Source organism: Rhinolophus sinicus, chromosome 14 (genome assembly GCF_057876585.1).
Source record: "Rhinolophus sinicus isolate RSI-liver-muscle chromosome 14, RSI-T2T, whole genome shotgun sequence".
Taxonomy (NCBI): domain Eukaryota; kingdom Metazoa; phylum Chordata; class Mammalia; order Chiroptera; family Rhinolophidae; genus Rhinolophus; species Rhinolophus sinicus.
In genome coordinates, this window is record NC_142514.1 from 123,822,774 (window position 1) to 123,837,192 (window position 14,419).

At 42.9% G+C, this 14,419-nt stretch overlaps 1 protein-coding gene across 1 annotated transcript in view; it reads right to left on the bottom strand.

Annotated features, from left to right (window-relative positions):
- Positions 1–4,104: 4,104 nt before the first annotated feature.
- Positions 4,105–14,419, bottom strand: part of PANX1 (pannexin 1) — a 45,147-nt gene continuing 34,832 nt past the window's right edge. Inside the window, exons 3-5 of the mRNA XM_019737564.3 lie at positions 11,486–11,718; positions 10,023–10,681; positions 4,105–9,200 (exon numbers count right to left, since the gene is read on the bottom strand). Coding sequence (XP_019593123.3) covers positions 9,121–9,200; positions 10,023–10,681; positions 11,486–11,718 — 972 coding nt within the window. The 3' untranslated portion in view covers positions 4,105–9,120. The remainder of the gene's footprint in view (positions 9,201–10,022; positions 10,682–11,485; positions 11,719–14,419) is intronic.

Sequence of the window (14,419 nt, forward strand, 5' to 3'; positions counted from 1 at the left end):
AGCTGCTGGCCCAGGTCAGCAGCCTCCAGCTCAGGGTCTCTCCCTACCCAATCCCCTCATCCCTGTGGGGTGGGGGTGGGGCAGTTGGCAGTAGAGGGGGAAACAATTAAATTCTGACAATTAAGCTCCTGAACTTGCCACCGTGCACTTACATTGGCAGCACAGTACAGACAGGTCGGTAAGGTGTCATAATCTAGGAATATCAGTGTCTCACAGCTATGTTCACGTCCATGAGTGGCGGTGTCTTGCTGAATGGTGTTCATTATTGTTGTTGCATGTTTTTGTGTGCCGTCGCGAGAATGTCTGAGCTTGAATTAGCGCAATGAACAAACATTACATTTCTTGTTAAATTTGGCAAGAGTGGAAGTGAAATCAGGGACATGTTAGTAGTCCAAGTTTATGGGGATAATGCCATGAAGAAAACGGCAATGTACAAATGGATTAAACATTTTGCTGAGGGGAGAGAACCCGTCACTGATGAAGAGAGGTCAGGGCAGCCAGTAACGAGCAGAATTGATGAAAACATTGCAAAAATTCATCGAATTGTGTATCAAAATTGTCAGCTGACTGTGAGAAGCATAGCAGACCCAATAAACATCGATGGAAAAACAGGAAAATCTTAACTTGGCATGGGAAGGTGTGCAAAAATGGTCCTGAAGGAGCTCACTGATGAACAAAAGCAGAGTCGAAGTTTGCCAAGACCTTTTGGAGAGGCAAGACGATGTTTTGGGCCATGTTATCACTGGTGATGAAACATGGGTGTACCAATACGACCCTGAAACAAAACGTCAAAGTGTACAATGGAAGTCAGCCAATGATCCATGACCAAAAAATTTCTGTCAGTCCAAATCAAGAGCCAAAATGATGTTGCTAACCTTTTTTGATACTATCAGAGGGATTATTCTTTATGAATTTTTATCAACTGGACAAACAGTTAACCAAGTTTACTATTTCAAAGTGTTGAAAAGGCTGCATGAAAAAGTTAGATTTCAAAGTGTTGAAAAGGCTGCATGAAAAAGTTAGATGAACTTTTCACCAACAATTCATGGCTCTTGCATCACGACAATGCACCAGCTCACACGGCACTGTCTGTGAGGGAGTTTTTAGCTAGTAATCAAATAACTGTATTGGAACACCCTCCCTACTCTCCTGATCTGGCCCCCAATGGCTTCTTTCTTTACCCAAAGGTAAAGGAAATATTAAAAAGAAGACATTTTGATGACATTCAGGACGTCAAGGGTAATACGATGACAGCTGTGATGGCCATTCCAAAATGGTGGACTAGGTGTGGGTGCCAGTGCATAGTTTCCCACGGGGAGTACTTCGAAGGTGACCATAGTGATATTCAGCAATGAGGTATGTAGCACTTTCCTAGGATGAGTTCGCGAACTTAATGTTCAGACCTCATAGACTAAGCCTCTGTCCTGACCGGGCACAAATTGTGAACAGTGAAGGCATCACCGTTTTCCTCTTACTACAATGACATCAGTGTTTCAAATGAATACCACACCCAACTGCGGGTTCCAGTAAGGCGGGAGATATTAGAACCCCTAGGTTCTCGGATGTAAACTCGCATGAATGCTGGTGAAGAAACCACCCACCCGGAAAGCTCTTTAGAAGTGTTTCAGAGAGGGCCCTGGTTAAGTCCTTGGTCACTAAAATGGGAGAATGAAATGGAGGATGCCTTGTACTTGGCCACCTTAAATTAGGCAAAATAGAGGGAGCAGTGGTGGAGACTGATGGTTGGCCTGCGGGAGAGTTCCCTTCTACTCCGATGCTCCTATCCACACTGGGCTTTCTCAGAAGATATTCATGGGGGACATGAGGGTATAAATAATTCCTTGGAGTCTGGGTGTCAGGCTGTGGGACAGGTTCTGGGGATATACAGGGATGAGGAAGGCACCACCCCTGCCTTAGAGGGCCTCACAAGCTGGTGGGAGACAGACAAGAACACCAGTGCAATACTGCGGTGCACTGAGCACGGAGGCCGTGTGCAATTAGCAGCACAGGAGAAATATCTGAATTGGAGTAAAGCGATGGGGGAGGTCAGAGACAGCTTCCTGTAGAAGATGCTGGAGCTGTGTTTTTCTATTGTGGTAAAGTACATGTTACATAAAATTTACCATCTTAACTATTTTAAAGTATACAGTTTAGTAGGATTTACTATACTCCCATTGTTGTGCAACCAATGTCCAGAACTTTTTTCATCTCGCAAAACTGAACTCTAATCCCATCAAACAACACTCTAGTCTCCACCTCTCCCCAGCCCCTAGCAACCACCATTCTACTTTCTGTCCTATGAATTTCAATGCCCTAGGAACCTCACATAAGTGGAATCATATGTATTTGGTATGGTTTTTGGTTTATTTTTGTGACTGGCCTGTTTTACTGAGCATAATGTCCTAAAGGTTCATCCATGTGGTTGCATGTGTCAGGATTTCCTTCCTTTTTAAGGACAGTATGTAGGACCACATTTTCTTTATTCATCCACTGATGGGACATTTGGGTTGCTTCCACATTTTGGCTATTGTGAATAATGGTGCTATGAACATGGGTGTGTATCTCTTCTAGATCCTACTTTCAATTCTCTTGGGTGTATCCCCGACTGGGGACTAAACTGTGTCCCCCTGCAAAATTCGTATGTTGAAGTCCTAACCCCCAATGTGGCTGTATTCAGAGATAGGGTCTTTAGGCTGTAATTAAGTTTAAATGAGGTCATAACGGTAGGGCCCTAAACCCATAGGGGATGAAACTAAAGTAGGCAGGAGGTAGGACCTTGTGTGGCCTCAACCACAAGCGTGCTCTTGATCCTTCTGTCCAGGAAGAGTCCGGAGGGATTTAAAGTGGTGGGTGTGGAGGGTAGGGAGGGTTAGCATAATCAGATTTGCATTCTAAAAGGGCCATTCACAGAAATGTGGGAAATGGGTTAGACATTGTGAGACTACTAGAGGAATTCAGGAAAGAAGTGAGCAGAGCCTGAAAGATAGCACTGGGAATGGAGAGGACTCAGAAGGGTGCTGACAAGGTTCAACTACAGGCCCAGAGACAGAGATCGGGATTTAGGACAACTTCGATAGTAGGCAAACGGTAAAGTGGCCCCACGATTCCCCAGATGTTCATGCCCCATATAATCTCCTCCCCCCAAGTGTGGGTGGAACCTGTGACTTGCTTCTAGGCAACAGAATATGGCAAAGGTGAAGGGATTTCACAGATGTGACTACGTTCCCAAAGCAGTCAATTTTGAGTTAACCAAAAGGGAATGTCCTGAGTGGCCTGACTTCATCAGGCAAAACCCCTTAAAAGAGGGACTAGGCCCTCCCTGAGGTGAGAGACTATCCTCATGGACTGGATGACATAAGCAGTCATGTTAGAGAAATCCACGTGGCAAGAAACTGTGGGCATCCTCCAGCCAACACTCAGCAGAAAGTCAGACAATCACAAGAAAATATATTCTGCCTTCAACCTGAGAGAGCTTGAGAGCAGCTCCTTCCCCAGTGGAGCCTCTAAGGAGAATGTAGCCCATCCACACTCTGCTGCCTTGTCAGACCCTGAGCAGAGGACCCAGCTCAGCCATGTCCAGGCTCCTAAGCCAGGAAACTGCATGATAATGTGTGTTGCTAAGGTAGCGGTAATTTGTTATGGACAACAGAAAATGAATACAACTTCCATGGTTCCTGGGGTGCCGTCCTCGGAAACAGCTGGGGAGCAGTGATAATCATAACTGCATGTGTGGAGTACTCTCTATGGCAGGCACTGTACTAAGATTTCTAATGGCTCTGATTTATTACCCACAAGAGTCAATCGTGTTACTTGATCTGGAGAGAGGTGGGCAGGCCAACCTATGTTTGGCAGCATGTAGTCATTATTGCTTTCTCTCCAAGTTCAGGCAAACAAACCTCAACCAGAAAGCATGTGATTTCTGCTTTAGAAATTCCAGAATCTGTGGGTCCATTAATCAAGGCCCTCTTCTTTTAGTTATTGCCAGTTGGATTTTACTAAGTACCGTGGCGCCTACTGAATTTTATGCATCCAGCAGAGAGGAATGAACCTCAAGACATTTCAGGACTCATCTTCTGTTACATCTTCCCTGAAGAGAAGGCAAGAAATATTAGGACATTTTTCATTACTCAGAGCAGTTTTATTTAGGACATAATAGTAGAGACCCAAAACATCGTTTCACCTTTAGCTACAGACACCATAGCCCTGATTTTCAGCCTTTCATCCCTTTTCAAACAAAGTCGGCATGATCAGAATGCAGATCTTGGACAAGTGACTTATGTGAAAATATGAAATATAATAGTGATAAGCACCAAACTGCACAGCTATCAAGGTTCTTGAGCTGTTTTTAAGGATCATTTTCTAAACCATGGTATTTTCTCATCCTTTGATTTCTGTGTACTGAAAACCAATCATTCTTACCAAATGACACTGCAAAAAGAACATACATATTTTTCTTTAAAAGTTTTGAAGACATTTAGTCATTAAAAGGAACTTAAATTACACTTAGACGCACCACTTTACAGAAGAACACCATTAAATTGTAATTATGACGCTTTCAGAAAGCCAACTTGTTACAGAGGAGCTGATGGCTTCGGTTTTTGCAGGGAACACTGTAGAATTCTGCAAGAATTTTCCTCTTCTGGTGGGCAAGGGGAAAGCACTCAAGGCATGAGAAGCTTTCATAACTTTCAGAAACCTAAAGAACAATTACTGCTCAAACCACATTCTGTAAGTCACAAAGTATTTTTATAGCTAAAAGGAGAACCCCAAACACAATGTATTTCATTTAAAGCAGGCAAGACAAACCAAACACAGGTTAACATCTAATATATTCCATAACTAACACAATATCATCTTTGTCAACCTTTTTAAAAATGTTTCACTTTACTTGTGAAAAGTAGGGCCAAAACGCCAGTGACCGCTAAGGAGGCGCTATTGCATCTCAACGCCCTCAGAAGAAGTCTCAAATACTGTTAATTGTACTTTTCAGTCAACATCCCTTTTCAAGAGGTTATTCTGGGATGTTACCGAGACCAGCACATTTAACATATCAATTTCCCTAATCATTGTGAGGAAACATTGAACTTGTATAGAACTTGTATAGAACTTGGAAAGTGGTCGCGACTTACTCCACAATATAAAGCTCAGAACTGTCAGTACTTATATGTGGAAACCTATTCACCTGCAGATATAGTCCTCTCTCTACCAAGAAGCTAAATGAGCCTCCCCTCTCCTCTCCCGTGGAGAATCATCTGCTTTTTAAAATCAAATCACAGTTGCCAAGAAACCAGGATTTATCATAACAGTGTGTTCATGCATTCAACAAATATTTAAGAATGCCTACTACATGCCAATCATTGTTTTAGGAGCTTGAGGTACAGTAGTAGATAAAAACTCCCACCTGCATGGATCTTCTGCTTACCTTGGACTGACAATAGCGAAATAAACCAAATATGGGCCCATTTAAAAAGGTGTGCAATGATCTGCTTTTAAGAGCTGAACTAATTCTCCCAGGAACAAGGCCCACAGTGCCCTCCTGCCCCACCTCAGCTCACTCTTGGATATGAGACGAAACTCTGAATCGTTTCTACAAAGGAAACATGAACGTGCAGCAGGACCCACCAATACAACTGGGAAGTTTGTAGCTTTCTCCCAGTGCAACTACAAAGGAGGACGAAGCATTTTACAAGTGTGATGCCACCCTTCTCTCATTCCAGTGAGGCTACACAGGGACAATGCTTTGGATCTGCAATAAGATCCTGCCCAGTGGCCAGAGAAAGAACAGTGGTCAATACCAACTGCCTGGTCACTTCAGGTGACCACCGCCCGCTCACTTTCTTAACTGATGTTTCCAGTCCGACTCTAGAAAATGAAGTCAGTTACTCAGAAGTTACTTACACTCCACGCAAAAGTAAACATACAGCTGAGACTTACTGTTGGAAGCAGCAGCTTTCCACAAAAGGAGCAGGAGTCTCCATTCTCTGCTGTGCAGCTTGGCTTTCAGCCATGAGAGCACAGCTTAACCTTGGGTGTGAGGGCTATGACAACCCCTGACGGTGTATTTAGTGTTGTGTATACATCTGAAGAGAAGGTCCATAGCTTTAAGAAAATATTTGCAAGGGAGTTTATAACCTCCCAAAAGTTTAAGGACCTCTGCATTGCAGGGTCTCTACCTGTCCCTTGGTAAAATTATACATGCAGCTGGACACTGCAATCAGATGGGTCCCAGTCCCAGACGCAACCCTAGTGTTGTGAGTCTGGTTTAGAGGCCACGTGGTGGTTTACTAGAAAGACACAGGCCAGAGATAAAGTTAAGCAGTACTGCGTCAGGGGTGGGGGTGGGGCGGGGGGAGCTCAGGGGGTTCATTTAAGTCTGTGCTCTTCTAAAAAACAACGAATGACTCCTCATCCTCAGGAATCTGTCTCCTCAGAAGCAGTCCTCCAAGCTAGCAACTCACAGGGTTAACTTTCCTAATGATACTTTTTTCCAAGCCAAAATATATGACCAGACCGCCACAGCAGCCTCCTCCTGGCTTGACAGCGATTCAGGGGCAGCTCCATGTGCCCCACGGGCTTTTCCTCCTCACTCCCTGCCCGGTAAGATACAAAAGGCAATTGGAGCTCTTACTGTTCAAAATCGCCATCTACATTATGGTTTTGCTCAAGCTTCCACCTGGGGGGTCATGTGGCTAAAGAGCCTCTGGGAAAATCTGTAACTAGAAACTACGGGAAAGAGAAAAACAACATGGTGTTTCCCAGGAACACAGAGAATTTGTTTTGAGCTTTCTGGAAGGGCCTTTATTGTGGCTACTCTTTTTTTTTGGTATCTGCCTGTCTTCGCTGCCTTTTACTGGACTCTGAACTCCTCCAAAGATGGGGACCTGCCTTACTCGTACCTATGAAGCAGTGACTAGTGTGACATCCGGGATGTCACAAACCCTGTTGGAGCTCAGAGTGGAAATGGAGAAATGCACAGAAGCCAAGGACTCCAATTACAACTGTGATGACAGGATCACCCGTGACAGGATATAGGGAGTCCCTGGTCTCCTCAATAACGTGATCTACTTCTACCACTTAGAAATACAAATTGGGGGCAGTTTATAGAGAAGATGAGGCTTTTTGAAAAACAAAAAAAGTATATCATAGAAAAATATATTTCAAAAGTCTTTTCAAATTATAAAAAGTAATGAGTAGAGAGAATTGTGATGGAATATCTCAGATGCAGTGATAAAAATATGTAGCAAAATCGATTATTTAGGTTATTACCATCGCCACTATAATTTAATAGTAATAAATATCATGTAATAATTTAAAGCTCTGCATCCTTGATATTTATTAGCTCTCCGTCTCAGACACCACCATCACAGAAGCACGAGTAAAATCTGCTTTTGTGAATATTCTGAAAGGCAGAGAGCAGCTTATACAACTTTCGTTCTTCACAAAACAGTCATTAGATCAGGTCAACCGCTGTCCGTAAGAGCCATATGCAAACTCTGAGGTTCCTGAGGATTACTCACTTTAGCAATGTGTTAACTTTCTAAGAATAAAATCGGAGAGGTCCACAGATGTCATTTTAAAGAATTGTGTATAAAATGTAAACATAGTTGCAATGTATTTACATGGTCAGAATTGGGAAACGTTTTTATATGTTCTGAATCAGCCTTAAATGTTTATGAAATAATGCTTAGGTGTTGTATTACATACTCATTTGTAACATTTATTCTATAATTCTCCATCAATGCTAGAATATTCCTCCCAAATGGCCCCAATTCTAACATATGATTCTAAATTAAAATGAATTTTTAAAAGATGTGCTTAAATATAAATAAAATAAATTACTAAGTTGTTCTGGCTCCAAGTGCACCATATGGCAGATGTCATTTATATGTTCTGATCGTAATAGGCAAAATATTCTTCACTTTAAGCATTCTGCGTACAGTTAATTTAAGTACCATCCTGTTTTCAAATGCTTTTGATAACAGAGGAATGCTCTGAAGAAAGCCCCTTAGAAAGTGACTGAATGAACCTATTCTGTATGTTCAGAGTTCCCCACTGGGCTCTTTTTGAAGCATTCTTGCTTTAGACTCTAGCTTCAATAAGTTTTCAGTCAGAGCATGCTTGGGCCTGCACCCTTCCTAGCAGAGTGCAACCAACAGTGGTTACAGGAGTTCAGTTAGCCAAGGTAGACAAGTAGCAGTGTGAAGAAGAGAACCAGTGTGTGCAAGAACCCAGGACCAGCCTCACTCCCAACTTAGGACAATGGCAAGAGCAGGTCCACCTATGGGGCCACAGCCAGTGAATGTTTTTCTTGTCCAACAGTCATTAGTGCATACAGGTCACTGTAATGCACTGGTCCCACTCTCGGCGGGTGGACCCAGAAAATGGTGAGGCCAAAAAGGAACACCAACAGAGCCATGGATAGGGGGTTCATACCACTATATCCTTGCTGGCGGCTGGGTGGGAGACATAGAAAGCAGGAGCCACACGATCTGCAATCCGTCGTCTGCTTCTCTGCCAACCGCCTTGCCAGCCTAGCCACGGTAGTTATATTAGTGGCCAACGGCTAACCGGTTACAACTGACGGCCAACTAGTCACAGCTGATGGCCATCTAATAACCGAGCCAGCACCTTTCCACGTGAGGCCGAGAGTCTGGAAACTATTCTCTGGGACTCTGTCCCCACAGTCACTCATATTAAACTGTACCCTGACATGTTTATTATTATTTCATAAAATAAAATTTAAAAATCTTCTGAAGTCCTCGCTTTCCAGTAGCTCTGAGTCTCGTCGCACCATCTGTGCAGAAAGGTGTTTCTTTGAGGCACTAAAAGGGCTACTACTCTTACTTGATCAGTCTTTCCACTTTTCATTTGATAAAGACTTACACACATATACTTGCTGTGATTTACTTATCTCTGCATTGCTTCTCGCAGGAGGTTCATGAACCGTTTTTCCACAACAGTTTGTTGACCATCATTTTCATTAGGGACTCAATAAGACGTGCTCAGTATCTCTACCGAGAACTATTTACGGCGAACCAGCTGAAATCTGACAGAGGCACTTAAGCCAAAATGAATCCCGTGTCACAGAAGTCACAGAGCTGATGTTCAATAAAAAAATCATCAGCAAGAAGAATCCAGAAGTCTCTGTCGAGCATTCTTCTCTCCATTATTTGCTTTAGCTTCACTGTGTACATTCAAATCTGTCAAAATGGAAAACAAATATTTATGACAGAAGTCACACAGCAGGACCATCTGCATGAATTAACTTTTGTCGTGGGAGACCCTGCTCGCTGCGCCATTTGTCATGCGGGGCGGCCTGCGGGGTCTCTGCTCCCGCTCCCCATACAAGAACGCAGGATATGGTGAAGCCAAAAAGGAACACCCACAGAGCCATAGGTAGGGGAGTCACACCACTATGGTCTCACTGGAGGCTGGGCCCACCGGATGCGCAACCTGCCGTCAGCCTTTCCGCCAACCAACCGACAACTCTCCTCCACGTGAGGCCGAGAGCCTGTAAACTACTTTCTGGGGCTCTGTCCCCACAACTTTTCATCTGCTTTCGTGTTCTTTACCTTATCAGGTGTTGCTTCTTAGCCAAATTTCAGAGCACAGGGAAGTTAGGTCAGGGCAACAATTAAATCAATAAACTTTCAGTCCTTTTGAAAGAGACAGAATAACAGACAAGGGGATCAAAGGTACAGCGAGAAAAGCCAGTAAACCAAGACAAAATTAGCAAGAAAGACAGTAAGGAGGAATGGTTGAGCAAGAGGCAGAGTGTGAGCCAGAAGGAGAATGAGAAGAGAATAGTCTAGAACAAGTACAGACCCTTTCCTGCTTTGGGAATTTGGGGCAGCCCCAATTCTCTCCTTCTCTCTCCCACTACTGAATGGTTTCACCTGAGACACTAAGAAAATGGTTTAATGCCCAATGGTAGGCGGGGCAGACTGTCAATCATTCATAAAAGGTGGCTGCCAAGGCGCTCTGTGTGTTTCCCTCAGCCAATACCTGAAAGCTAACCCTACCTTTGAGCTCTGCCGTCTGGTTCCCCTGCTCCTCTCGCTTCATCTCCGACTGCTTCAGACTTCTGCCATCAACAACATCGATCTTGATCATGCCGAGGTTAGTCAGGAGAGTCATTGGGTCCGTGCTCTGACCACTGTTTTTAATATTTTCCAGGACCTTAAGACACCTGTATGACTTGAGTTCACTTATATTCTCCTCCAAGAAAAGATTGTAGAGGCTCAAGTCGTTGGACCCTTCAGACTTGAAATGCAGGACATCAAAAGTGGGCAGGATTTCATACACTTTGAGAATATCTGTCTTCTGTCGGTATGGAATAAACAGTGTGTAGACAACCACAGGAATCAGCAGGACATAAACCACGAAGTTAATCAAACTAAGCAGCTGGAAGACGCCGACTGCGATGAGTTTGCACTGAATCCGATCGGGGACGGTGCTGTCATTTCTCAGGACCCCCGACTTGATGTTGCAGACAAACTCATCCGAGAGGGTGGAGAGGCTAAAGTAATAGCCCAGGTAGACGCATGCTAACAGTATAATGCTGAGGGTTAGCACCCGGCAGCAGATGTATTTGATAATTAAATTTTTAGAGTTTTTCTTTGTCTTCAAGTACTGCTCCACAATTGGGTACTTGAAATAGCTTTCAGATATCTCCCACAAACTAAAAAGAAAAACAAAAATAATTTAAACCCTCATGAAGATCATTAAGTATTAAAGATGTAAAAACACATTCCACAGTATCACACTGAAAAATCTCAAATGCCCTCCCTCCCTTACTTCTCTACCTATAATTTCATTTGAGTACTAGGGAATAAAATCAGGTTTAAAAAAAAATAAGAGAAGGAAAAGGAATAGTAAAACACTTTTCCCCTTAATATTTTAAAGAAGGTCTAGTTAGTTAAATGAGTCATATTTGTAAATTCTAAGAACAATACCTAGTATCTAGTGAATGTCTGTTAAATAAATTTGATAGTTCCTATTCTGCTTTTTTTTTAAACTACAATTTTCTGCTCAAGTGTGCAGAATAAAGTAAGGAAGAATTTTCCAGCCCAACTAGAACACATATGCTTGCTATAAGCAAGGGGCAGGAGGCAGACATCTCGGTGGGTGTGGACTCAGGATGCTGGGCTGACAGACCCGGTTCAAGTCCCAGCTCACCCACTCGTACTAGCACCGTAACCTGTTACCTCTATCAGAAGTGCATTTTAGAACATGAGACAGTGATGTTTCACTCAACAAGGGAAGGACTCTTGATGTGAGAACAGGTGCTGGGGTATACAGACAGGGGTGAGATTTGGGGAGAGCAGGCCTTCCGGGCTCCCACCGAGTGTCGCCAGGTAGACAACGGCCCCCTACCCCCCATCTACTGGCAATGGAAATTGCAAGCCCAGACGGGCAGGAAAAGGACAGAGGATGTGTAGTGCAAAACCTGACAGGGTACCTGCTGGTTACCCTGCTAAGTTACCTTTGCCCTATGTTCTCATTTGCACCTGGAGCTGGGCAGGCACCATCTCTCAGGTCGGCGTCACGTACGCCATGTACGCTCCTTGCGGCTTTAATTGCGCGGTTGTAAACTTTGTCAAGTTCTTCCATGATGAACTTCAAATCTGAGCAAAGATGTGGAGCGGCTGCAAAACGCCAGAACAGGGACGGCAGGTACAGGAGGATGGCAACCAGTAACAGGATGTAGGGGAAAAACTGAAAAACAAGAGAGCAAATCATGGGATCCAAGGCACGCCATGGATGTCACCTAACTGTGCTAAGTACTACTCTAGTTTTCTCATTTTGAGACAAATGTGTACGCCATAATGCTTATGGAAATCAGGCTCATTACCTAATAACGACTTCTTATGGCTAAATTCATCTGCTCGGGTAATATTTGATACCGCTAACTACTTTTCTCCTCATCCTTAATAGACTTTAATTGGAAATAAGTGGCAAGTACATGGTGACACATGGTGTCTCCTGTCCAATCACAGAAGGAAACAATAAAATAAAATTACTCTCATGTCCTTCAGCATAATCCCTCAACAAAATCCCAATTAAGGAAGAAATAAATGTCACAGTGGCTTCTGCTGGGTTCTTTTTTCTTTTCTTTTTTTTTTTTTAATTGCTATGCTTTTAAGGTCAGGTTTAAAGCTCTTGTTTAGTTTTGTTTTTTCCTCTCTGGAATCTGGGAGAATTACACAGAAATGCTCAAGACACATTAGAAAAATATTTGGTGTCAGTAATCACCCCATCAAACAGCTGAAATAAGCAGTTAAAAATCACAGCATAAGGACCTCCGTGCTGTGACAGCCCTGAGGAGAGCCCAACGCCCTCATTTTCTAGTTGGATAACTCTAAGTCGGGAGAAGCCAACCACATGTGCAACAGTGTCCGAGGGGGGCATCGGATGTGGATGTATGTGCAAAACAAACGAGACGGGGTTCAGAAATCAGAGAGAGCAGAGAGCGCCCTGTTACCAGGTCTGTCGGGTAGTCAGGAAAGGCTTTGCCTGGAGAGGAGAGTCCAGAAGACCACAAACTACAGTCAGTGAAGATCTGAATTTAAGCTCAGCTTAGTGGCCTTGGACAGGGAGGTCATGGAGCCTCTGACCCTCAGTCTCCGTATCTATGAAATGGTCACGTAATACAGGTGTTACGAAGATTAAATTAGATAATTTATGAACGATGCTTACTTAGCACGGTGACTGGCATGGAATAAGCACTAACACATATCAACTAAAACCAACGAAAGGGCTACCTAATGGGCATGTTACCCTTAGTCCCCTGACCCTGGCCACGCCTTTACTGATAGCTTCGTTTTACCAGGGGAAAGAGGAGGAAGTCCAGAGCCTAAAGTCGTGCCTTTTCCACCATAATACACTGCAAATTATTTCCCTTCTCTGGAAAACTTATTTCCACCTTTGGATCGCTCCCTCTCCATAGTTCCTCAGAGTTATAACAGGAAGAGGCCACCATGACCCTGAGTTCACACAAACCCCCCACCCCACACATCTGAGGGAGCAGGAAGCAGACCCCACACCGGGACTCTCACTATAAACTCAGATGTTCAGAAACACTGCAAAGAGGCTACAGAATGTTCTTGAGTACCCCTCTTCCAGGTTTCCCTGTTAACATCTTATATTCCCATGGTACATTTGTCAAGACTAAGAAACCATCATTGGCACATTATTATGGACTAAGTTCCAGACTTTTCCAGTGTTTCCATTATTGTCTTCTTTCTGTTCCAAGATCCAGTCCAGGATACTCATACACTTAGTTGTCTTATCTCCCTAGTCTCCTTGGTTCTGTGACAGTTCCTGAGTCTTCCCTTGTTTTTCACGGAGAATAATATTTTTAAATGCATAAAATATTTCTTATAGGTTCACATAGGAAATGCATTATATTGATACATAGTTATTATTAAAAAACAATTTTTATGTGATTCTTTATTAACATATGTCACAGACTCTTAACAGATGGTCTAATAATAGTAACTTCGAAGTAGTGAGGAGGAAACAGTATTCAAAGTTATCTGTGATTTCTGCGTGTGACAAAATCCTAAGTAACACTAATACCACTGTGAATTGTGGCTTACATATATATGTATATATACACACATAACATTATATATATATACACATGTACCGGGAGTGCCAAAAAAATGCATACACATTTTAAGAAAGAAAAAAACTGTATTAAAATTGTAATGCTCAATATATACCAATAACAAAAGATGAATACAAATCACGTTTGACTTTGGAAATTGCAAGAGGTGCTCAAAGTGGTTACCATCAGCATCCAGACACTTCTGATTACGGCAAACTACTGCTTGAGTAACACCGACCAAAGTGTCCACTTGTATACATTTTTTTGGCACCCCCGACATATATATATATTATATATATATATATATATATATATATATATATATATATATATATATATATATATATATATATATATATATATATATATATATATATATATATATATTATATATATATATATATAATTTTAATGTGAAATTTTAGTTAGAAGTGCATAAAAAATAAAGCTGTCATGTTATTTCCTATCCCAGTTCACAAGCGTCCTGATGTCATCATGGATCCTACGTTAGGAATCCCTGCCCCAGAGGAAAGACAGAAATCACACAAATGGCTCTGAACTTCGTAAAGCCCTCTGTATGCAGGGTCTCAGCTCCAGCTCCCGGCACAAGAACGCAGGATACGGTGAGGCCAAAAAGGAACACCCACGGAGCCATGGATAGGGGAGTCATACCACGATACTCTCATCAGCGGCTGGGCTGGAGACACAGGAAGCAGGAGTCACATGACCCGCAATCCGCCGTCGGCCTCTCAGCCAACCAACCACCCAACGTAACCACTGCAGTTATATCAGTGGCTAATTGGCAAA